The sequence below is a fragment of the Haliotis cracherodii genome, unplaced genomic scaffold, assembly GCF_022045235.1.
Source record: "Haliotis cracherodii isolate W230 unplaced genomic scaffold, xgHalCrac1.p SCAF_3, whole genome shotgun sequence".
Lineage (NCBI taxonomy): Eukaryota > Metazoa > Mollusca > Gastropoda > Lepetellida > Haliotidae > Haliotis > Haliotis cracherodii.
Genome location: NW_027266286.1, coordinates 52,451,167 through 52,475,230, shown reverse-complemented (window position 1 = coordinate 52,475,230; position 24,064 = coordinate 52,451,167). Strand labels below are relative to the sequence as shown.

Sequence of the window (24,064 nt, the reverse complement as noted above, 5' to 3'; positions counted from 1 at the left end):
TGTCACAGGTCAAATAGCAGAGTGTAACCTGTGTCATAGGTCAAATAGCTGAGTGTAAGCTGTGTCACATGTCAAATAGCATAGTGTAACCTGTGTCACATGTCAAATAGCTGAGTTTAAAATGTGTCACAGGTCAAATAGCTTACTGCAACCTTGTCACAGGTCAAATAGCATAGTGTAACCTGTGTCGCAGGTCAAATAGCAGAGTGTAATCACATTCACAAGTCAAACAGGCCCGTGTAACCTGTGTCATAGGTCAAATTGCAGAGTGCAAGGAAAAACACATCAAAAGCAAAACCGCTATACCGCAGCTGGAGTTTTGGGGGGTATATTGGGTCGGCAAGTAGCTGTAGTATAGGCCGAAACAACAACTTCTGTATGAGTCTACATGGAGATCTTGTTGTAAATCTTCCTTCCTCGACAATATAAGTATAGCTCAAGTCATTGTAGCAGTACATATTATATGCGACTCAGTTCATGGCAATTTGGTAGTTACGTCATTGCCGATTCCAGCTCTGATCTTAAGTCTCGCTTTGAACCTGGTTCAAGTTCTGGCTCTAGACTGCTGACGATCGATTCCACAAGGGGTGGTTGAGAAGCGGGTGACAACGAAGGGGTGGTGTGGATGTCCGCCTCGGATTGCGCCATGGATGATGTGACTGAAACTTCTACCTTGTCTTTACCTATAGTGTAGTAATGGTCCCCTCCACTACTGTCTGGTATAGTATTGTAAGGATCCCTTATAGTAGCGTAAGAGGGGGCTCCATTGTGCTCCTCTGCACCTTGCTCTGCCATTGAGCCTCTGTCGGCTCCATATGCTGTCAGATAACCGACGTTTCTTCTTTTTCTTCTCCCTTTTCGACATCGCTTTCTGGTAAAACAGTAGTAAACCATTGGAAATTGATTACTTGGCCATAGTTTAATTAAACCGAATCGCATGTATCATACACTGGTTATTTCACAGGAATAGTCCATATTGCAGATGCATTTACATTATACGGTCACTATCAAATAAAGATTCACAAGAGTTCCTTTCAATAATTTGAGCGACCACCTACCTGTACAAGAAGACAATTCCGCAGATTGTCGTGTTGATGCAAATCGTGATTACAGCGCCCATAGCTGCAGACACAAGAGGGATCGAAGAAAAACCTGCAAAGAACAAGTTAGTAGCAGATATTACTTCCGATAACTGACCACATGGTCTTGTGCAAATTCAGTGGTATATATTTACAAAGTTTCTTCCAACTAAAATATTAAAATTAACTAAAGGGGGCGGGGGAGCAGTGGTGGATTGAGATTTTATCGAAAAATATACATTGTCCCGAAAATTCTTAAAAATAACAACTATGCTCCAGACTGTTGCAAAAATATAAATTGCCTGCCACAAAAATTACATTGATGCAATGTGTTCTTTTAAACCAATTATGGCTCATTGCTTTAAATAAAAGAATATCCGGTTTAATAGCTGTAGCTGTTAAAATATCTTGGTAATCTGGTCACAAAACCCTGACTAATGGTCTAAATATATATCGTGTCTGTAATCTAAACGCACATGTTGGACATGGACAAGTTTAAAATTATGTAGAGACGCTTGATCGAAGCCTGGACTGTTTAAAATGATATGCGCAGGGGTGAACATAATCGTACTTAAATAGTGTGCTAAACACCACAAGGACTGTCGACAACTCTAAGATAATTAAGTAAGGATAAGAATTTATGGATGAACAACTTCTTTATTACAATTAAGAGCGACGTTTCGGTGTAGGTTCTAATACCGTTATCAAGCAACCACTTGATAGGACATCCGACTAACTGCACTGACTATATCTCACCCATGACAGGACGTCCAGCTAACAACTGGGACTTTATCTCACCCATGGCAGGATTGACGGCTAACTGCACTGACTATGTCTCACCAATGACAGGATTCCGGCTAACAACGCGGACTATATCTCACCAATGACAGGACGTCCGGCTATCTGCACTGACTATATCTCACCAATGACAGGATGTCCGGCTAACTGCACTGACTATATCTCATCCATGATAGGACATCCGGCTAAAAACGGGGACTTTATCTCACCCATGACAGGATTGACGGCTAACTGCAATGACTATATCTCACCCATGACAGGACGTCCGGCTAACAACGCGGACTTTATCTCACCAATGACAGAACGTCCGGCTAACAACGCGGTCTATATCTCACCAATGACAGGATTGACGGCTAACTGCACTGACTTTGTCTCACCAATGACAAGATTCCGGCTAACAACACGGACTATATCTCACCCATGACAGGACGTCCGGCTAATAACGCGGACTTTATCTCACCCATGACAGGATTGACGGCTAGCTGCACTGACTATGTCGCACCAATGACAGGATTCCGGCTAACAACACGGACTATATCTCATCCATGACAGGACGTCCGGCTAACAACACGGACTATATCTCACCCATGACAGGATGTCCGGCTAACTACGCGGACTATGTCTCACAATCACCAGTGTAAGTGTGGTAAGTCAGTGATGAATGTATATTTTGTCTTATACCTTCACTTCCAAATGTCGCTCCTGTCGTTGCCGTGGTGGTAAGTTTCTTTGGCTCGCGGTCGGGCTCTTAAATGAAACAAATGAATATGTACAAAATATATTTCGAATTTCAAACATCAACCATACGCAATAAACACATCATTAAACACCGGCGATGTAGTCAAATGCCACCTAGCCTTCCTTCTAAGTGTGTAAATATATATTCTAAGATGGATTAACATTCTCGTTAATGGCATCGGGCATTTGTCATGATGTAAAATAAACAATAATTCGTATGTACACACACGTGAAATCAACATGAACATGTCGATGTTTGCATTAATATTTGATATTTCAGCGGAAGGAACTGAGGATATATAACGGTCAGCTAATCCTTCAAAATGCTATAAGGACAATCCAATATTTCTATAAAATCATTAAACACAAACAACAAAATACTTATGACCATGTCAATGAATATAAATATACCACCCTAATATGCACTAGATACGAAATAGTACCTTTAAGTACGTACCCCCACATGTGATGTTCACATTCTCACCATCAGTCGCTGAAACACAATATGTCGCAAGAATATAATGTATTTATGAACACCTTAAACATTATCCCAAACAGACAGTGTTTCGATTTTCGATGACAAAAAGCCAACTCATGTTCAGCAGAAATCGAGACGCATTTTTTCCCTCACACATCAACACATTTGTATTTGAGTAAACTGAACCGTATATTTGCAAATGCTCATTAGAAGACTTCTGTATTTGTGTCTATTTAATTATATGCTCTGTTTTCTACATGGATTCAGTTTCGTGGCCTGTTCTTCATGTTTGCCATCACACCGAAGTCACCTCTATGGTATGATGTGGTGGATGGACACAGTAACGTTCAATACGTTACCGGTGTCTGGTATTCGTAGGGATTGTTCCTTACATTTCTTACATTCCAAACCTCACCAACCTTTGATCATGAATATAACATAGAATAAAATTCACACCTGTGTTACAGTCCACAGGCGCATAGTTATTTGTAGAGGCAAGCACTGTTAAAAAACTACAATCTTGGCATGTTGGTGACAGTGTTTTCTGACGTGCCCTAGAAATAACAATGTAATACCTTTAATTCTCAACCACAGCTTCATGCTATCAGCCACAGTGATGTTGATTTTGCGCCCAGAAATGAGTTCCTGAAATCCAAACAGCGGAAGGTCGTTTGCTCGGATGATCTTTTCGGCTGCTGCAGTTTTTAGTTTCAGTTCAGGGTGAGAATCCTTGCCCATCACACTTGATCGTATATCCAAAGCTTGCACCGAGATCATCCCTCCAGCAGGTGACCTCACAACGCATTTACGTGTAGCGTTTGTGGTGCCCTTGAGGATCACCTCATTTTCAGATTTGGAGATGTAGTTGGGTTGTAATAGATGTGTTTCTGTTGGATCTGAAACACATCCATAATTGTTAAACATCAGTCCAACTAAACCAGAACATATTGTTTACCTGATCTACGTGTTCTTGTTTTTCTCTCATGCGAGTCTTCTTGTTTGGTGCAGCAAATATACGAATGCCAAACATCCACATATCTTCAATTACATGAGATGTAAATTTATACAACAATAGACCAAGGCCCTTTTCCACACAATCATAGTTGTCTCGATTATCAACTCGAAAGTTACAGCTGTTCATCCGACACAGAAACTGGGTACCGGTGGTATAGGATTGTGCGTAAAAGCAAAACCTCTGGATGTATCATCAACATAAATACAGTCAAGTACTGCCACCTACCATCAACACATTAGTACATGATCTTAAAGTAGCTGGAGTGTGTGTTGTACAGCCTCCTCTATATAGGCAGGAACAATCTGTGGCCTAGAGTACACTCCTGTTTTTCCTGAATCTTGTCAATCACATTGGTGTCAAAAGTGACAGACAATTCAATTATATAGTTAAAATAATTTCATTGTATTTATCAAAAAGGACAAGATCAGGTTTGTTGGCCTGGATACGTCTGAGGCTGTATTATTATTACATATCACACCTTCTAGTTATCATGATAAGAGTAGAGAGTAAAATACTGCCACCTACCATCAACACATTGGTACATGATCTTAAAGTAACTGGAGTGTGTGTTGTTGTACAGCCTCCTCTGTATAGGCAGGAACAATCTGTGGCCTAGAGTACACTCCTGTTTCTCCATACACTCCTGTATTGCAGCCTTCACAAAGGTCCTGTAGTGTCCCCCGTCCTCGTCGTTCCAAACATCTTGTAAACAGTGTCCGTCATACAGGACATCGGCGTTGTTACGCATACAGCAAACCTTTTCAGTGGATATCCTCTTTGTACATTCCCTGCTCTTCTTTACTGCAAAGAGGAGGGACTTCAGAACTATAACCTTTCCAGTTGTACACACAAGTTCTGCTGGACTACCATCATCTTGAGCGCAAGTGTCTTCTTCTGAATCTTCCTCGTGAGCGGCATAGTTATTACATGTCTTCACATCCTTTTGATCTGAAAATATAAAGTAAATAGTGTGATTTTGTAGAAATGTCTCATTAGTACTTCTTGCTACACTGCCACCGCCATCTCCTCATTAGCATTACATAGATAATATTTATTCCAGTGCTTCATAAGAGGTAGATAAGAAGGAACATGACCATCCCTCACATCACCATCCCTCACATCACACATCCTCGCATCGTTCAGATCTGAAAATATGTAAAGAGATTTACAGTGGTACTAAATAAATTCATAATCAACTCTTGTTTTACTGCGGTTTCTAATGAGGGAGTAAACCACCTCATATCTTGTTACGTACTACCTCCATCGCGGTAGACGGGGGCATCAAGGAGTCTGACCGCGACCTATGCGTAAACAGCAAAGAGGATGCTATCAGACGTTCATACTAAGCTTACCCAGACACGTAACATATTTTGCAGTTGTGTCGAACTTCCCGTTGTCTCGAAGTAAAACCTTGGTCCCTGCGTATTCTTTCTTTATTCTTCATATTTGGCTGTGTCGAGCCTCGGATAACTCGAAGTATTTAAGCAGGTCCTTCAACTTCGACACAACGGTGTTTGACTGTATTTTTTAATGTCGGATAAGCATGTACGATAGGTTATCAATAAGATACGCGCGTCATCGAATTCACGTGCAGCACAAGGGGCGGTCGGGTAGCCTAGTGGTTAAAGCGTTCGCTCGTCACGCCGAAGACCCGGGTTCGAAACCCAACATGGGAACAATGTGTGAAGCCCATTTCTGGTGTCCCCCGCCGTGATATTGCTGGAATATTGCTAAAAGCGGCGTAAAACCAAACTCACTCACTCACGTGCAGCACAATTATCTGTTCACGCAAGGTTTTACAACTCTCTCGTTTCTGGTCAAACATCTTGCACACTGTTTAACATTAGCTTGGAATCACTATCTAATCATCTTTTCAGCAGACAGAAATGTTGCGTTGGCGCATTGACGAACTTTGTTATTGCCACATTTTGCCTTGGCTAGTAGGGGCCACAACGTGACAATGCGACGATGTGACAATGCCTCTTTTAGGATTCCTTACTGAGTCAATGTTAGTATTGTAGGAGTTGAGACCATTGAACAGCTAAGGTCATTTTGAACTGGACCCTTGTACTAAACATCAGCGTAGATCAAGAGCTTTATCACATTGGACCTGAAAACCATTAATCATTTCGGATATAACACACGAAACATATCGTTTCACAGAATATAAAATGGTCGATTTCTTGTTTGTTTTCTAAATATCTAGATGACGAACGATAGCCATACCTGTTTTCGAGCACCAGACGCGGTTGTTTCCCAGTAAGACACTAACGACATATATTCTCCATACAGAAAAGTAGAACAACATGTTGAAATCTCATTTCAGAGTTGAAGGCAGTTACTGGTGTTCATGTGCTGAAATACACATTAATCAACCGAAAACGAAACTTATATTTGCAAAATGATTGGCCCCTTTTCACCGTAACGCGTGACAACAGTTTACGTGTTTTGTATGTTCTGAAGGGGATTAGGATGACACAGAGAGTTGTCATTTCCTTTTAGTCATTTCTGAAAACTTTTAAACAGGCAGTTGGCGATTACTACGACATCCTGAAAATTGGACTGAAATTGGATTTTTCGAAAATGTTACAAACGTTATCACAACTATTCTGAAAACAGTCGCCGAGAGACTGCAAATCTTGGGTCCAAAACACATCCATAATTTTTTTAAAATACGAGATGTGGGAGTTATTTATCGTACAATAATAAAAAAATATTAATAAAACACTGCAGGGAGAATTAACCATGAGGGGCGCAGCCCCGAGTAGAGTACAAAATGTGGTAAAGTTCAAACTTCCATTACAGATTTTTTTAAACGTGTATGTCTTGAATAAGGATTGAGTGGATGTATCTGTTTGCTCTGTCATCTGTCATGAGTTGCATAATTGAAGGGAAGTAACTCTTCCAGTAAGAAGCTGGTTTCAGTTATACGGAAATTCGTTCATACGGACGAATTGTGAAAAGACGCAAGTGTCCGTATAAACGAGGCACGACTGTAATTTATTCTCCCTGCAGTGTTTCATTGTACGATAAACGACTCCCACTCGTCGTTTATTTCTTATATGAAATATCAACATTGTGTAATGTACAACTTCTTTAAGGATGTAAATAAAATGTACAAGCTCGAAAAATATCTAACCGTATGTAAATAATGATGACTCCCTGAATACAATCCGACCTCACAAGTCCATTTTATGAACGGTATTTTGGTATTTACCGCATATTCTCGCAATATTAACGTCGATTATCTGTACTTTTTCTCTCAATGCCGACTGTCCTACTTTTGGGATTCTCCAGATCTCCAGAAATGATCTCATGATAGAATATTTTATCGAGAAAAACTCACATTTTTCGGGTAGCTATCGTGTATACCCGCATCGAATACATCACCATCGCATAACCATTTCTTGTTTGTTTTATTGATAGCCACCATAAAATATGAGTGTGTCCTTTTTCGGGGCCTGCATTTTATAATTGGTACAGAACAGGTTCCCATGATGCAAACCCATGTGATTATTTGCTGTTTTTTTTTAATTATCGCAATAATGTTTGGGAGAATTATTTACCTTATTGGCCTAATGATACACTGCCAACGGAGCTCGGTATCTTAAAGTAGCATTTTGGAAGCTGATTTTTGACTTTTGAATGTCATCTTCTTTATTATCTCAATGTAACGTTTCGGAACAGGTGAAAATACCTTATCAAGCATCATCAATACCTGGGTGCGACATGGTTATATACTCCTACCTAAGATTTTTCAAGGGTTCACAGAGATTAACGACAACAACAAAACAGGGTGACATACGACGGGGTACGAAGTTGATTGACGAAGCCATTAACAACATTGTGTACTTATAGACTGGGTACTGATACCATGTGATTCTAGTTGGTGAGATGGAGGTACTATGATCGAGTGAAGAAACACCGGACTATGTTTATTGTCGGTTTGAAATATTATTATGTGGATGGCTATGAAACACATTATATATGTCTTTTTTGTTATAACCGCTGGCATAGTCTGTATAATTCCATCTCACAAAAATATCTGAATAATTTATCTCGTCTCATCTACGTGAAATCAAACTTTTATTACAGATGCTAACGTACAACAGACATATTGACAGCTCCCTGACAATGCTTGCCGTAGAAAGGCGACTATGCTTGTCGTAAGAGGCGACGGGATCGGGTGGTCAGGCTCGCTGAAGCAGGTCATCGTATCCAAATTGCGTGGATCGATGCTCATGATGTCAATCACCGGATTGTCTGGTCCAGGCTCGATTATTTACAGACCGCCGTCATATTGCTGGAATATTGCTGAGTGCGGCTTAAAACAACACACAAACAATAAAACCTCCCAGTCAAAACAATCTTCATATTCATCTGCTTGTAAAAAATTACATATTCAACTTAAGAATCGGGATCGAAATTACAATAACGGACTGGCCTCTACGACGTCCGCGCTAAGAGTGAATAACTTTTAAAAAAAAAAATGTTAGTCTCAGTTGGGTTGCATTATTTAGAGTCATAAGAATGCAAAATGTGGGATAAGATTTAATAGAATATATTTGCATTCCTTGAGCAGTGTCGGTGATGCATAGTGCTATAATATACTACTCAAAATTTGATAAGGATCACTAGGTGATATGTGTGTAAGTTACCACAAACATAACAAAAGACATGACTCTGACTCAGAAACGTGTTTAATCATGTTATGAATGAAAATTCATGAACGGCATGAACTTGTATCAATATGGAATGTTTGAAATCTGCAAACACCAAAAGGCATTTCATTAAAAAATGTTAACAGCAAACAAGAGAAAGAATTACACAGTTATGAGGGATAGTCCATCATTACACTTAGTCGATGAAGTGTCAATATCGAGTATGACCTCCCCTTGCATCAATGACGGCCTGACAACGTCGAGATATGCTGTCAATAAGCACCCGGATGTTCCCAATGGGAAGGTTGTTCCACTCTTCCACGAGGGCATGTCCGAGCTCTGCCAAAGTCGTGGGTTGTGCTCTACGGCGTGAAAGGGCAACCTGCAGCATGTTCCAGACATGTTCAAGTCCGGCGAGCGAGCTGGCCAATCCATGCGGACAATTGTCTCCTGCTCAAGGTACTGCTCAACCACCCTGGCGCGATGAGGACGGGCGTTATCATCCATCAGGATGAACTCAGGGCCAACAGCACCAGCGTAGGGTCTGACGTACACATCGAGGATCTCATCCCGGTACCTCACCCCCGTCATTGTTCCTCTCTCCAGGACATGAAGATCTGTCCTTCCATCTCTGTTGATTCCACCCCAGACCATGATGGAACCACCACCATAACGGTCATGTTCACTGATGTTGGCATCATGGAAACGTTCACGTTGTCGTCGCCACACCCGCTGCCTCCTGTCTGTAAAGTCCAAACAATACCTGGACTCATCGGTGAACAGAACCGGAACCCAATCGTTCCGTGTCCAAGTGACATGATCTTCAGCCCATTCCAATCGCTCCCGCCGGTGTCGAACAGTCAGGGGGATTCGGACACATGCCCTTCTCGAGTAGAGACCTGCATTGTGAAGACGATTCCGTATCGTCTGAGTGGACACATTCACCCCCGAGGCGTTCAGGAGGTCGTTACGTAGGCTGGTTGCTGTCCAGAAGGGATGACGTCGTGCCTGAAGAGCCACAAAATGATCTTGGCGTTGGGTTGTCGACCTCTGACGACCACCCCCATGTCGGTGTGCTGCTGTACCAAAATTTTGCTGTCGGGACCAGGCCCTGCTTACAACGCTCTGGCTGACGTTTAGTGCATTGGCAACGTCACGTTGTGAATAGCCAGCATCAAGCATTCCAATACATCTGCCCAGTTTTTCTGTCGTCAGGCGACGCCTTACACGTTGAGGGGGCATTGCGTAGATAAACGCAGTGTAAACACTCAACTGAGTTTACAGTTTCAGAATGAATCAGACATCGTTGCCTGATTGGAAATCGTGCAATGGTAGCAAAAGCATGAAGTGTGATGTGAAACGCATTTCCCATGGCATGAAATGCACGTGCACGTGTGTTGGAGACGTTTTTGATTTCACTTGGACACAATATTGCCAGTTATGCAGTTATTTGTTTTTTTATTAAGAAAAATATCTACGATCCTTATCAAATTTTGAGTAGTATACATTTCGACAAAGGATTAGAGTCGGGATCGTGGAATGGGTGTTGTCTTTTCGTCTGTCACTCCTCTGTCCACGAAACTGTTAAACATGGGCAGATAAAAAGAAAAAAAAATGCCAAAAATGTTGTTGGGCGTACTATCGAGAAATATACATTAACTTTAAAAATCAGAATTACCGGTGACGGTAATAATAAAAAAAAATCTCGAAAGGTTAAAAGTATATACATCATTGAATAATTTCATTTAGTGGGTGAGCTAGTATGGTTTCAAACCGTTTTTTACGCCAGAAATTGGCTCCATGCATCCATCAATTTAAGTGCTACCATGTTAATGGACAAATAAAAAACATAATATGTTCTGCAGAATGTACTTCGCTGGTCAGGAACTCAACTAAACCGAATCCTAACGGTCCACGGAGGACATACATTGATACATTAAGAGAAACAGTTCACTTAATAGCGTCTCTAAACTGCAAGACCTATTATATCCACTTTCGTTAGGCGACGGATCACTCACATTTGCACACAGATTAACATACCCCCAACGTCAGTAGTGTATTTATCACAACTCAAACATTGCTAACTTGAAACCCAGGAGACCGTTCTGTAACCAACTACCACGGTCCAGGTTACACGTAAGTGACCCCGCGCCCACGGGAGTCAAGCCAACAACTTGCTGGAGGATTAATACTGAAACGTGACCTTGCGGTTATTTCTTTTTCTCTTTTCAATCCCCGACTGTAATTAGTCTGAGCCTCCCCTTTTAAAGAATAGACACGCGCCGGAGCCCTAGAGTACCGGACGTAAGATGAAATGTGGAACGGTTTAATGATGATTACTGCGAGACCAGAAAACTGACATCAGTCATCATCCCTGTCACTGGGTGGTTTTGATGGAGACTACGGCACTTCAAAGGTTTTATTGAACCGTAAGAGTTTCATAGTTATACTGAGTCAATGTTTATACCGTTAAAGTTAAATCAGAAGGTTCAAGTGAGTGCATAATGTTTTACGCCACTTTTAAGAATATTCCAGCAAAGTCTGGAAGGAGGCTGCCAGAACAACGCCTTTTAAAGCGAATTCTTTAACCACACCGCCCCTCAGTAGATTCGAAATGATTAAGCCAGAATCAGAATGTAAGCATAGAGAAAAGCTAAAATTTCATCTATCGGAACATCAGTGTTAAAATCAAGTTTAAATGTAATTATTATACCGCTTGTGCAGCATTTAAAATCTAATTATTACACCCCTTGTGCATAATTTGTCCCCATCACCTACTATTGTTTGAAAGAGCGAATTAACATGAGCTGCTCTTGTCACGCCATTCTCAAAGAAACTGGCAGATCACCAAGGCCTGAATGTCTATGTCCTTTCTGTACTGTGCCATCTGTCGAGGATCAATTCCATTTCTGCTGACCTGTCCATTCTATACAGGCTTGCGAACCAGTATTCTTCCGAAATACTGTACAGTTATATTTATCCAACCTGTGACAAGCTGACACCATTGCTATTCCGTTCCAACAGTGGCACTATTGTGAAGTTTGCAAAATGTGTATTCTTTGCTTTGAAAAGGCGAAACAATTTTCTGAAGGATGTTTCATAAACATAACATTTAGTCACAGTTCATCACCTACTCGTATGCCATGTGTGAATATAATATATATTTTGTGTCTATTGCAGTGCTCGACCCGTGAAGATCCGGGATAGAATAGATCTTCAGCAACCCATGCTTGCCGTAAAAGGCGACTATGCTTGTCGTAAAAAGCGACTAACGGGATCGGGTGGTCAGACTCGCTGACTTGGTTGATGCATGTTATCGATCCCAATTGCGTGGTTCGATGCTCATGATATCAATTACTGGATTGTCTGGTCCAGATTCGATTATTTACAGACGGCCGTCTTATAGCCGGAATAATGCTGAGTGCGGCATAAAACAACAAACCAACAAACCAACTATTACAGCGCTCAAATGACGTATGATAATGCTCTGTATGTGTACAATGAGCCGGTGGCCCCTTTACGTGAATAAAACCACTCTATACTAACATGAGTTGGAAAGTGTGCCCTTCAAGAGTGTTTGTCTTCGTACCAGACGTCGAAGATCGATACTCAAACTGTCAACCACAGGTTTGCATGAAAGAGGCTCGAGTTTGATAGCGAGAACTTTAGTAACAAAGTTTACTCTAACTGAACGATTTTATTTAACAACTAAACATGGAGAAATAAAGACAATTGGACTAGGAAGATGTTACCTCCTGGTTCGCTTGAATCCTTGTGGGCACCGTGATCTAGTGGCTCGACCTCAAGTAAACATACACTCCGCGTACACGTAACCATGTTTAACTGCATAACTAACGCAGCAGAAGTACGTCAAAGTTGACGTCAGACACTGGATTGTCTGGTCCATACTCGATTATTTACAACAGCCGTCATATAGCTTAAATATTGCCGAGTGCGGCGTTAAACAACAAACAAACGTTTTTCAGTTTCAACAAAATCAGTGAACACGCTACCGTTTCGCTGGATTGTCTGGTGTAGACTCCATAGTTTACAAAACACCGTCGTATAGCAGGACTTACGAGCTGCAGCGTTAGGCAACAAACAAACACTTACTCTGTCATGCAAATTGTGTGAGTGGAGGGTACTACCTGCAGGAAGGACACACTTATCCTTTTGGCGAACACTTGATGTCATCACTGACTTTCAGTGTTCTACTAGTATTTATATATACTTCAGATATTTCTACCGCGTTAGCCTCAACACATTGTAAAATGTCGTGTTTCTGTCTGATGTGGGTTTAGTTGGTTTTTTTTTGTCAGATGAACATTTGGACTTGTGTCATATGTTCCAGTGGTTTTTTTTCGGGTGAACAACTGACTTGCCCTTGTAGCCATGCCACCGTTTGGGAAGGATACGCTCACCTTTTCGTGGACACCTGGTAACATCACTATTTGATAGTGATTCATAAACACATGCTAATGATATAGTCGGAATCGTACAATGGACAATTCTTTTAGTAGGGGTTTCTTATGATTATAAAAATGGTTTCTGTCCCTTTAATGTATGTTATGTTATGTTATTTATTTTTTACGAATGTCATCAAAATGTAAATATACAAATGCCTTCTGGTTTCTCGATGCAGTAAGGATAAATGAAACGTTACGAAAGGCAACACCAGGAGATGATCATGGAAGAGGGTATATGCTGAAATTACTTTACGGAAAATGCCTCTTTAATAATTCAATAGTGTGAAGCCCATTTCTGGTGTCCCCCGCCGTGATATTGCTGGAATATTGCTAAAAGCGGCGTCAAACCATACTCACTCACTCACTCTTAATTCAATACTGCAATTTGCTTCATGGGGACTGCCGTTAGGCAACATGGCATATTACACTGACCACAATCCTAGGCTAAACCCCTTTGACAAATTTGATTATATGCCTCTGCAAAATAATGTTTTGGTTCCTGCTACTGTTCACGTCATACCTACTTCAATTCTGTTACTTGAAAGTGTCATAATAAATTATATAAAATATAATGTTGTCGCATTCGTAATTTAACTCCCCTCTCTGCACTTATCCGTGTTCATATTTCATATCCTTGTTTCGTCCACGCGCCTGATATACGCGGAAGCGAAGTACAGAATTAACATTTTATTCTAAAGAAGTATGATCGTCATTGGATAGATGATATTCTGCTAGTTTGCATTATGAATACGAAACGTTAAGCGAATGATATAAATGCACGAAGCCTGTAATTGTGGCACATATGCCTTTTCATAATAACAGGCGTGTATTTCGGTAACCTGTTAAGTAAGCATATATTTGTATTCTACTTTTCAGGATCAAATATAAAGGACGCATAATAATAAGTCCGACACGAATACATATTATTTCTCTAAAATAAAGCAAACGATATATGAACGTTTTCAAATGATTATTATGATCAGCAATCACTGAAGTTGAAACTCGCCTCGGTTTTGGTTTTGAGCTGAGGGAACGTAGTAATTTTAGTCAAAATGTTGACAAAGGATACAAAGTCCTTAACATAATAGGTGCTTTAGTTCGTCAGTATGTCGTTCGGAGATATTCAAAGTCTTTCACAAATGCCACTTCCCCGAGACACGTTTGCTGTGAGCGTTACTTCAGAGTACTCGAAGTGTCATAAAATAATCTTTTGCCGATCCTTTCGAGGAGGTGAGGTGACATGGGGTTTAACGTCGCATCCAAGATTATTGCACATATATGTGTGTGTGGCTATCTGTACTAGTCCGGACTGATTTATAGTGCTAGCACACTGAGATACCATGCCGCAATTTAACATGAATACCCCACTCAGACACAGTATACTGATTCCGAGCCAACCGGTGTTTGTCTTAGTCCCTTAATGCACCAGACAGGGTAACAACAAGTACCATCTTTTAACGTCTTTTGGTATGACGCTGTCGGGGATTGAACCCCGGACCTTCCGCTCTCCGGGCGGACGCTCTACCACTAGACCACGGAGGCGATCTGCCGATCCTTTCGCAACACACTGGTGTAATACTAAGATTGAGCCTACTTTTGTATTCTTTTAACTTAATCTTTATTGCCAGTGTTATACAAGAGTGACTGATTAAATGATGTTAAACGCCGTACTCAGCCATATTCCAGCTGTATCGCGGCGGCGTCATGTATATTATTGAGTCTCGACCTGTCAAAACAATGGTAATTCAGCAAGAGCATTGATCTGAGGGCACGATCGTCCAGTGGCGCGGATCGTGTCTATTGTAACCCCCACGCCCTTGTTCTCATTCGTTTACGCGTTTGTTTTCCTGCAAAATGTTTTAACTTCATTGGGCCATGCCTCGATTCGTAGGTTTGCATGAAGTACACTGCAGGTCCGATAATATGTCCTTGATAGGTATTTAGAAGTTGGGAGAACATGAATACATGACACTTTGTTGTGGATAGCAGCTTCTTTTGTTCTCTGTCACGACGTTTCAGAGCTACCTCTTGCTCCTTCATCATGTGAGTGAAGGTGATAAAGTAGCTAGCTCTGAAACATCGTGACAAAGAACAAAAGAAGTTGCTACCCACAAAACGTGTTATATATTCGATAATAGGTCGTTTCGTTTTAGCACTATAAAGCAGCCGATGCTGAAGTTTTGTCAGCAATACACGTACATCCCAATCCATATTTATTTCTTCATCTAAATCCTCCCAGTTCTTGTGCACGTCTCAGTGATATTTTCAACCATTACAAGAGAAGACGGAGCTTTTGATGGGAATTATTCACTGTAAGTAACGATTTGTTCTTTGATGTGACCATATCAATGGTGGGTCACCATATGAACAGTCACGGAGTTGTGATATTGGCATACATACTTTCACTGTTAACCGAGCACTCCGCATATAGTTCGTATAACATGATGACCGATTCTTGGTTAATAGAAATTAGGCATACGGTTTGATAATTATGGAGACACATTGTTATGGGGTCTGCAGCCAGCCTGTCTTGCACGTTTAATGTGGTAGTCTCGTCAATTACTGAAACTAGTTTCAGTGCGAGTTCCTCTCAATGCTGGCCAAGATGACTTCGAGGTGAGAAGAGTGGAGGAAGGTGAAATGGGGGTTAAGCATCGCGTTCGAGATTATTGCACTTATATAGCCACGAGTATGTATGTATGTATGTATGTATGTATGTATGTATGTATGTATGTATGTATGTATGTATGTATGTATGTATGTTATGCGTGTGCGTGCGTGCGTGTGTGTGTGTGTGTGCGTGTGTGTGTGTGTGCGCGCGTGTGTGTGTGTGCGTGTGTGTGTGTGGCCGTTTTTACATGTCCGAACAAATGCCGAGTTTATAGAGCTAGCCGATCGAGATACCATGCCACAGTTTTAATTTTAATACCCCACTCAGACACAGTATACTGACACCGAATCGACCTGTCCTTGGTTTTGTTTTGAATGCCGAGCGCCAGGCAGGGTAACAACATGTGCCCTCTTTTAACGTCTCTTGGCATGAAGCGGTCGAACCCAAGACCTCCCGATCTCCGGGCAGACGCTCTTTCCACTAAACCACGGAGGCGGTCGAGGTAAGTGGAATATTTGGTCGAGCCCTTAAGACAGTACCGAATGTAGAGCATTTTGTTACGAGGTGGTTTCCAAGTTGAAACGCAATGGTCAATCCAGAAATTGGTACGTACAGAACTAAATTGGAAAGTCAGTATAAGACCACACAGGATCAATAAATAATCAATGAATTATATACAATATTTGCAAGCAATGTAACTACAGGAACAAACTTTGTACACATTATAATCATCATCATTGGTTACTGATGCAGAGTTCCCCTGACAAATTAATTATGCGTGTTCAACTTCGCCATCTGTGGTCAGAGTTGAGAACATATCTGATAATCAAATAAAGTTTGCCTTGCGTTCATTGTAAATATAGATACAAAACGTCAACTCCAGACCAGACTCGATTATCAGCTGAAACAGATTCCCTTGGCCGTATAAGGTAAAACATCGGTGAAAATTGTTTGAATGGATCACTGAAAATTAGATGTGATGAGAAAGTGATGAGAGGGGTAAGCATACCCTGCACTTCATGTGCACTTCCGTGAAAGAAGAATGCATAGTGAAATGCCATGATTGTATTTTTGATGGAAGTATACCCTTCAATGCCGTTTCCGGAATGCTTTCTGAGGGTGATGAGTGAGTCTTTATGCCACAGGCACAAGATATTAAACCAATATCACCCCGCAATGTCAATACAATAATAAAAGACAAACCAGCGAATGTTACTGGCATAGCATTAAACACCATGACTCCAGCCAAGTCACATGTGCCCTCTTCTCCGGGGTCGACCCAAGACATTCATGCGACACTAGACACTTGATGAGCTGCAAAAGCTTGGCTGAGGTTCTTTAAATGCTAGGTAGATAACGTATGTGCCACAAGGACCCGAAACTGTTGTAATCGTTAACCGCTACGGGTTGTATATAGTTTTCTTTCCCGTGAGCCGTGGGGTTCAAGCGTTCAGCAAATTAGAGCTTACATCATTATGCGATCGAATAAACTATCCCGATTTCGAAGAGAGTGGTTGAGCAAGAGGTATATTGGTTTAAACATAATTCATTATCTGTGTCAGTAGGAAGTGCTGAACTGCTGTCAACTGAAGGGGGCGAAAGTGTAGCCTCGTTGTTAAAGTGTTCGCTCGTCATGATCATGCCGATAGCCCGGGTTCGCTCCCGACATGGTTACATTATGTTTATGCCCAAATATGCCCAATTCTGGTGCCCCCTGTCGTGATATTGCTGACATATTGCTGAAAGCTGCGTAAAATCATACTATCTTACTATCTTTCTATACCACTCACTTGGTATCTCGTGACTTGGCATGAGCCACAACCGCTCACTACAACACGGCATGTGGAGATTCAGGTGCTCATAGGTATTCAAGGGCTTCAAAACACTGCAGAGGAACATACGCCGAATCAAGACAGAATGTGATTGAAGGGTCTATGATATAGTGTCTGTTTTTAGTGCAGATTGACCGTCTGTTGTGTGAATGTGGTGCAGATTGACTGTGTGTTGTGTGAATGTGGTGCAGATTGACTGTCTGTTGTGTGAATGTGGTGAAGATTGACTGTCTGTTGTGTGAATTTGGTGCAGATTGACTGTCTGTTGTGTGAATGTGGTGCAGGTGGATTGTCTATTGTGCGAATGTAGTGCAGGTGGATTGTCTTTTGAGTGAATGTGGTGCAGGTGGATTGTCTATTGTGCGAATGTAGTGCAGGTGGATTGTCTTTTGAGTGAATGTGGTGCAGGTGGATTGTCTTTTGAGTGAATGTGGTGCAGGTGGATTGTCTATTGTGCGAATGTAGTGCAGACGGATTGTCTATTGTGTGAATGTAGTGCAGGTGGATTGTCTATTGTGTGAATGTAGTGCAGGTGGATTATTTATTGTGTGAATGTGGTGCAAGTGGATTGTCTATTGTGTGAATGTGGTGCAGGTGGATTGTCTATTGTGTGAATGTGGTGCAGGTGGATTGTCTTTTGAGTGAGTATGATGAGTGTCTATTGTTTGAATGTAGTGCAGGTGGATTATCTATTGTTTGAATGTGGTGCAGGTGGATTATCTATTGTGTGAATGTGGTGCAGGTGGATTTTCTATTGTGTGAATGTGGTGTAGAAATCGATTGGCTATAGTGTTAGTGTGGTACAAATGTTATCTGTTTAAACAAAGTTATCAGTTGCGACCAGTAATTCAGCGCTTCTTAGCTACAGTGAAAGCAATAAACGCCGTGTAATGAAATAAGATTGTAGGTATTACAGGAATGCAAGTAAAATGCATGCATTCAAGATAAGATCTATCACTGTATATATTGCACCGAAAGACGACAGATGTTAAGAAGGTCCACCCTAGCTCCATTGTAAAACTACACGTTTCTTCCTCGATACAGTCTACACATTTAAAACAATATATTTCATCCTGTGATACGTTTTCGAATGTCGAGCACTTCGACCGAGGCCCAAGGGATTAACTGATTCACGAATGTGTAGGTCATTGTAATGAGATGTCACAGCATGCTGAACGTGTTATTACACCAAAACAGTAAATATTTCATGCGCAGCTTTCCCACGTAACGTTCACGAAGAATGCGCTCATTTTGGTGGATACGTGTAGCTGTTGCTGTGTCTGAGTTAATTGATTCCCAGACGGAGCTTAGTCCGTAGTAATATCTCCTGGGCGAACCAAAAAAATGTTTAGTAAGAACTGATGTGTAATGCGGGGTTGCGAGTGTTGCTTAAAAGTAATATGGCATCATAAAAAGTACGTATATACTCAACGGCAAATGTAAGTGTGATAATGCTCTTCTTAATCATATTGAAAGCATATATCTCCTCTCTTTTGAGAATTTAAGTGGTATGGTGTTTAATTTGGCTGTATATTGGCCCCAATAGGCTTTCAAAAGAATTTTCAAAGCTTCAAAAGTGTGTAAGAGTTTTGTTATATAGGCTGTGTTGATATGACCTAAATGGACATTACCATCGTAACTTCATCTAAACCATCACTGCGAAACTATTGCCCAAAACTAATGTCAACGATCAAGTGAATCCAACCGAAAACCAGTGCATCCGGGCGTTAGTAAGGGCCATAACTCCGTACCCTGCGGGGAGGAGGTGTTCGTGCATTATTGTTGGTTTTGTAAGATCAAGTTATAATCATGCATCGGTTGGTTCAATTTTAAATATATCAGTATTGATTCAATCTTCAAAACCATGGATCATTTGCACAGTTGAGCTAATACTTTTGCGTGTCTTATGCTTCAAGTTAGTGCTTAGATCGGTTTGGTCAAGTGGACCATTGATCTAATATATTTCAGGTTGGTTCACTACACTGTCAAGTATAATGCTATGACATAAACACGATCTCTTAAACTTTAACGTTGCCAAAAAACATGATTGCAGGCTTTCGTCACGGGGGTCAAAGGAATAGGAAAATGCTTGGTAGTTTTCTTCAAAGGAATGAAAGTGATGACAAAATGTTTTGTGTCTTTCGTCACGGGAGTCAAGGGCATGAGAAAATATTTGGTGGTTGTTGCCACATTGGTCAAATGAATGAGAAACTGTTCGATGACTTTCGTGACAAGAATGAAAGGATGAGAAAACGTTAGGTGGTTTTCGTTCCAGAGTCAATTGAATGAAAATCTGTTTGGTGCCTTTGGTCACAAGAATGAAAGGATGAGAAACAAAAGTTGGTGGATTTCGTCAAAGGAATCAAAGGAATGAGCATGAACAGCGTGCTTTGGATGGCTGTCTAATACCGAAGATTTAATCACAGGTAGTATTTACAGTGTGGAACAAACTATCTGTGTGCGCAAGTGTGTGAAGTAAAGGTGCAAAGTGTATAAACATTCAACTGTTATGACGCCACGAAAGGTATCTGCATTGAAGCAACTGCCCCATGTCAGCTGTCCTTGAGCCAACTAAGTATAGGCAGAATGGCACTACAGAATATTTACTATTGTCGGTGAAACCAAATGAAAAACTATCGTGCCTGTTCAAACAACCTCCTTGTTGTATTGGCTAATGTTCCATAATCTCTGCAACACATTGATTGTGTGGTTTACTTTCTGAAAAAATCTGCTTCATGTCATCATTGTCACAATTATGTTTCAGGGAATACATCTCAAAACTCATAACTTGTAAGAACATAAACCAGCGATGGATTTCCAGGCAACAGCAGATTTTAACGAACTTATTATTATGCAAACTGTCCATCAATAAGCATGTGGGTTGAAAATGTTTCAAATCCGCAAAACAAAAGGCATCCTGTCACCGGAACATCAGAAGGGAATTGTGGATGTGTTACTTATTCATACGTATGTATGAATACATATGTGATATTCGAGAAATTATATATTTTGTATTCTGTTTGTTGTTTAACACCACACTCAGCAGTATTCCAGCTATATGGTCTGTAAATAATCAAGCCTGGACTGGACAATCCCGTGATTGACGTCATAAGCATCGATCTACCCAAATAGGATACGAAGGCCTGCAACAACCAAGTCAGCGAGCCAGGCCACCATAGACACAATCATAGGTTGCTGAAGATTAATTCTGTCCCGAATCTTCACGGGTTTGTGTTGTATGACTTCTTCTTATTGTTAATAAACCATTCCACAATCTATAAAACGCCAAACCATTAGAGTTAACCAGGTAATTATTCAGAACAGATCATCCAAACATTTTAACTCATCTATTTATTCGCGTCACCTACATCCAAGCCATTAGCTACAAGAAGCCGATGTGCTGTGAGCACCTTTGATTCCAAGTTTTGCGGTCTTGCTTTGATTTCTGGTAGCTTCTTGCCCGCTTCCATAAGTAATTACTTCATTCATGATCAGATCAATAGTGTATATTTAATCTGGTTATTTTCCCGTATAGATCGTATGCTATTCCGTTGAAAAATATTCAAACCTTTCAAAACTGTTTCTTATGTGTAGCTGTAATATTGATAATTCATCGATACACATGAACTCACTAACCTAATATCTACGTGCTTGTTCTTATAACACATTCATCAAGTACATGATTGGATTTTGAAACCTTACAAAATTGTATTTTCTTATTGGATGAACATTTGAGTCGTTAGAAAAGTGATATAAATATCATCCACAGCGCCCTTCTTAACACTCTCCACTTTATCATGAAGTCGACAATTAGTAGTGTTATTCTGGTCAGCAGAGCCGCTGAGTAGTTGATCACCTACCGATCTGGGGATGGAAAGCTCGGGTAATAACACTTTCATCTTCGACCCATAGAGGCAGATAAGAAGTTGATGTCTTCTCCATAAAGCACTGTGAGTTCGATTAAGTCAAGTTGATTACCGTGTGATGATTCCGGGTCAGAGTAGGTTCCCAGGTCCTCTGCTCGTCCTCTATGGTGATTTCGGCACTGAGTACGTTCTTAGACCCAATTCTTGTCCTATGTGGGGATTCCGGCACTGAATAATACTTGTCCTATGTGGGGATTCCGGTACTGAGTAAGTCCTCAGACCCAATACTTGTCCTCCTTGATGATTAAGGCACTGAGTAATACTTGTCCTATGTGGGGATTCGGGTACTGAGTAAGTCCTCAGACCAAATACTTGTCCCTATTGGTGATTAAGGCACTGAGTAATACTTGTCCTATGTCGGGATTCCGCCACTGTGTAAGTTCGCAGACCCAATACTTGTCCTATGTGGGGATTCCGGCACTGAATAATACTTGTCCTATGTGGGGATCCCGGTACTGAGTACGTTCCTAGACCCAATACTTGTCCTCCTTGGTGATTAAGGCACTGAGTAATACTTGTCCTATGTGGGGATTCCCTCACTGTGTAAGTTCGCAGACCCAATTCTTGTCCTATGTGGGGATTCCGTCACTGTGTAAGTTCGCAGACCCAATACTTGTCCTCCTTGGTGATTCCGACTCTGGGTAATACTTGTCCTATGTGGGGATTCCGCCACTGTGTAAGTATGCAGACCCAATACTCGTCCTCCTTGGTGATTAAGGCACTGAGTAATACTAGTCCTATGTGGGGATTCCGTTACTGTGTAAGTTCGCAGACCCAATACTTGTCCTCCTTGGTGATTAAGGCACTGAGTAATACGTGTCCTATGTGGGGATTCCCTCACTGTGTAAGTTCGCAGACCCAATTCCTGTCCTATGTGGTGATTCCGACACTGAGTAAGTTCGCAGACCCAATACTTGTCCCTCTTGGTGATTAAGGCACTGAGTAATACTTGTCCTATGTGGGGATTCCACCACTGTGTAAGTTCGCAGACCCAATACTTGTCCCTCTAGGTGATTAAGGCACTGAGTAATACTTGTCCTATGTGGGGATTCCACCACTGTGTAAGTTCGCAGACCCAATACTTGTCCCTCTAGGTGATTAAGGCACTGAGTAATACTTGTCCTACGTGGGGATTCCACCACTGTGTAAGTTCGCAGACCCAATACTTGTCCCTCTTGGTGATTAAGGCACTGAGTAATACTTGTCCTATGTGGGGATTCCACTACTGTGTAAGTTCGCAGACCCAATACTTGTCCTCCGTGGTGATTCCGACACTGAGCAAGTACTCAGACACAATACTTGTGATTCCAGCACTGAATACGTCCTCAGAACCAATATTTGTCCTCCGTGGTATCATCGGTGAAGAAATCATCAGGCCACAAACAAAAGTGCTGAAAACAGTTTGTTTGTTCACACTACCATCGGGGCAGTGGGGTAGCCTAATAGTTATAGCGTACGCTCGTCACGCCTATTCCCCACATGTGTACAATGGGGTAATCCCATTCCCTGTGTCCCCCGCCGTGATATTGCTGGAATATTGCTAATGTTTTAGTTTGTATGTTAGTTCAGTTATATTTTAGAATGCCTATTACAGCCCATGTGGATGGGACGTAAGAATAGGTCGAGTGAGTGAGTTGGGTTTAACGCCGCTTTTAACAGTATTCCAGTTATGTCGCGGCGTGTCAGCTGAATGTGGGAGGAAAACTCGAAGTGGTGCAGTTCTCAGACATTTACCACTTCGATGAAATCCACGAGCACGGGTATGGTGCTGACAAACCTAGAAACATAATCAAGGCGAACCGGGATTCGAACCCACAATCATAGGTTTCTGGCGTGCCGAAGGGACTCAACTCTGCACAGCGAATTGCGGCGCCTTAGACGACTAGGCCACCCGTGCCCCAAGAATAGGTCGAGAGTGTGATCAAGCTGATTGTATGCAATCTAACCCACCGGCGTCAATTGTTGAGGATGCTATCGACCACATGTTTGCATGCAAAGCCCAGGTTATTTTCATACCACCGTGGTATAGATGAAATATTGATTGTTACGTCATCCACTCACCCTATCAAGGATAGATTGCAGATGCGACGTAAAACATTGCCGCACGACACAGCTGTGTCTCCATATCACGAAGTGGTAAGTCGATCTCAATCTGTGTTAATTATCACTCTTCGGTACGTGAAACTCCCTCCACTAAGAGCATGAAGAGGGCACTAAGGACGAGGTGAGCTAATCAGCGTCTCTAACAGAATGAGGATATTGCCACATTAAACGTACACAGCCAGATCAAATTACCTTCTATTTTAAGGTAAAGGATAAAGAGATATCGACGTAGACGATACAGCGTCGCTGTCGATATCGTGTTAAGCGTTAAGCAGAGATAACCATTAGGACATGGTCTTGATTACGATCTCCAGAGTGGCAACAGTTATCCAGGTAATCGAGGTGCCTCTGTGTGAG

At 41.4% G+C, this 24,064-nt stretch overlaps 1 protein-coding gene and 1 long non-coding RNA gene across 2 annotated transcripts; both read right to left on the bottom strand.

Moving 5' to 3' along the window:
* Positions 1-593: 593 nt before the first annotated feature.
* On the bottom strand, positions 594-2,624 carry LOC139473701 (uncharacterized). Its single transcript, XR_011653963.1, has 3 exons — positions 2,559-2,624; positions 1,059-1,152; positions 594-871 (listed from the first exon to the last, which is right to left on the bottom strand). It is a non-coding gene; the product is annotated as an uncharacterized lncRNA (long non-coding RNA).
* Positions 2,625-3,040: 416 nt separating this feature from the next.
* Positions 3,041-7,839, bottom strand: LOC139475518 (uncharacterized). Its single transcript, XM_071258709.1, has 4 exons — positions 7,827-7,839; positions 4,634-5,056; positions 3,669-3,989; positions 3,041-3,108 (listed from the first exon to the last, which is right to left on the bottom strand). Exons 1-4 carry the CDS (start codon positions 7,837-7,839, stop codon positions 3,041-3,043), a joined length of 825 nt encoding a protein of 274 aa, XP_071114810.1.
* Between the last annotated feature and the right edge of the window lie 16,225 nt (positions 7,840-24,064).

Bases quoted from the DNA above. Each gene is read 5' to 3' on its own strand.
- LOC139475518 (XM_071258709.1), bottom strand. The intron at 3,990-4,633 runs GTAGGTGGCAGT...GATGTGTTTCAG, and splicing joins CATGTACCAATGTGTTGATG to ATCCAACAGAAACACATCTA. The intron at 3,109-3,668 runs GTATTACATTGT...ATTGTGTTTCAG, and splicing joins GCTGTGGTTGAGAATTAAAG to CGACTGATGGTGAGAATGTG.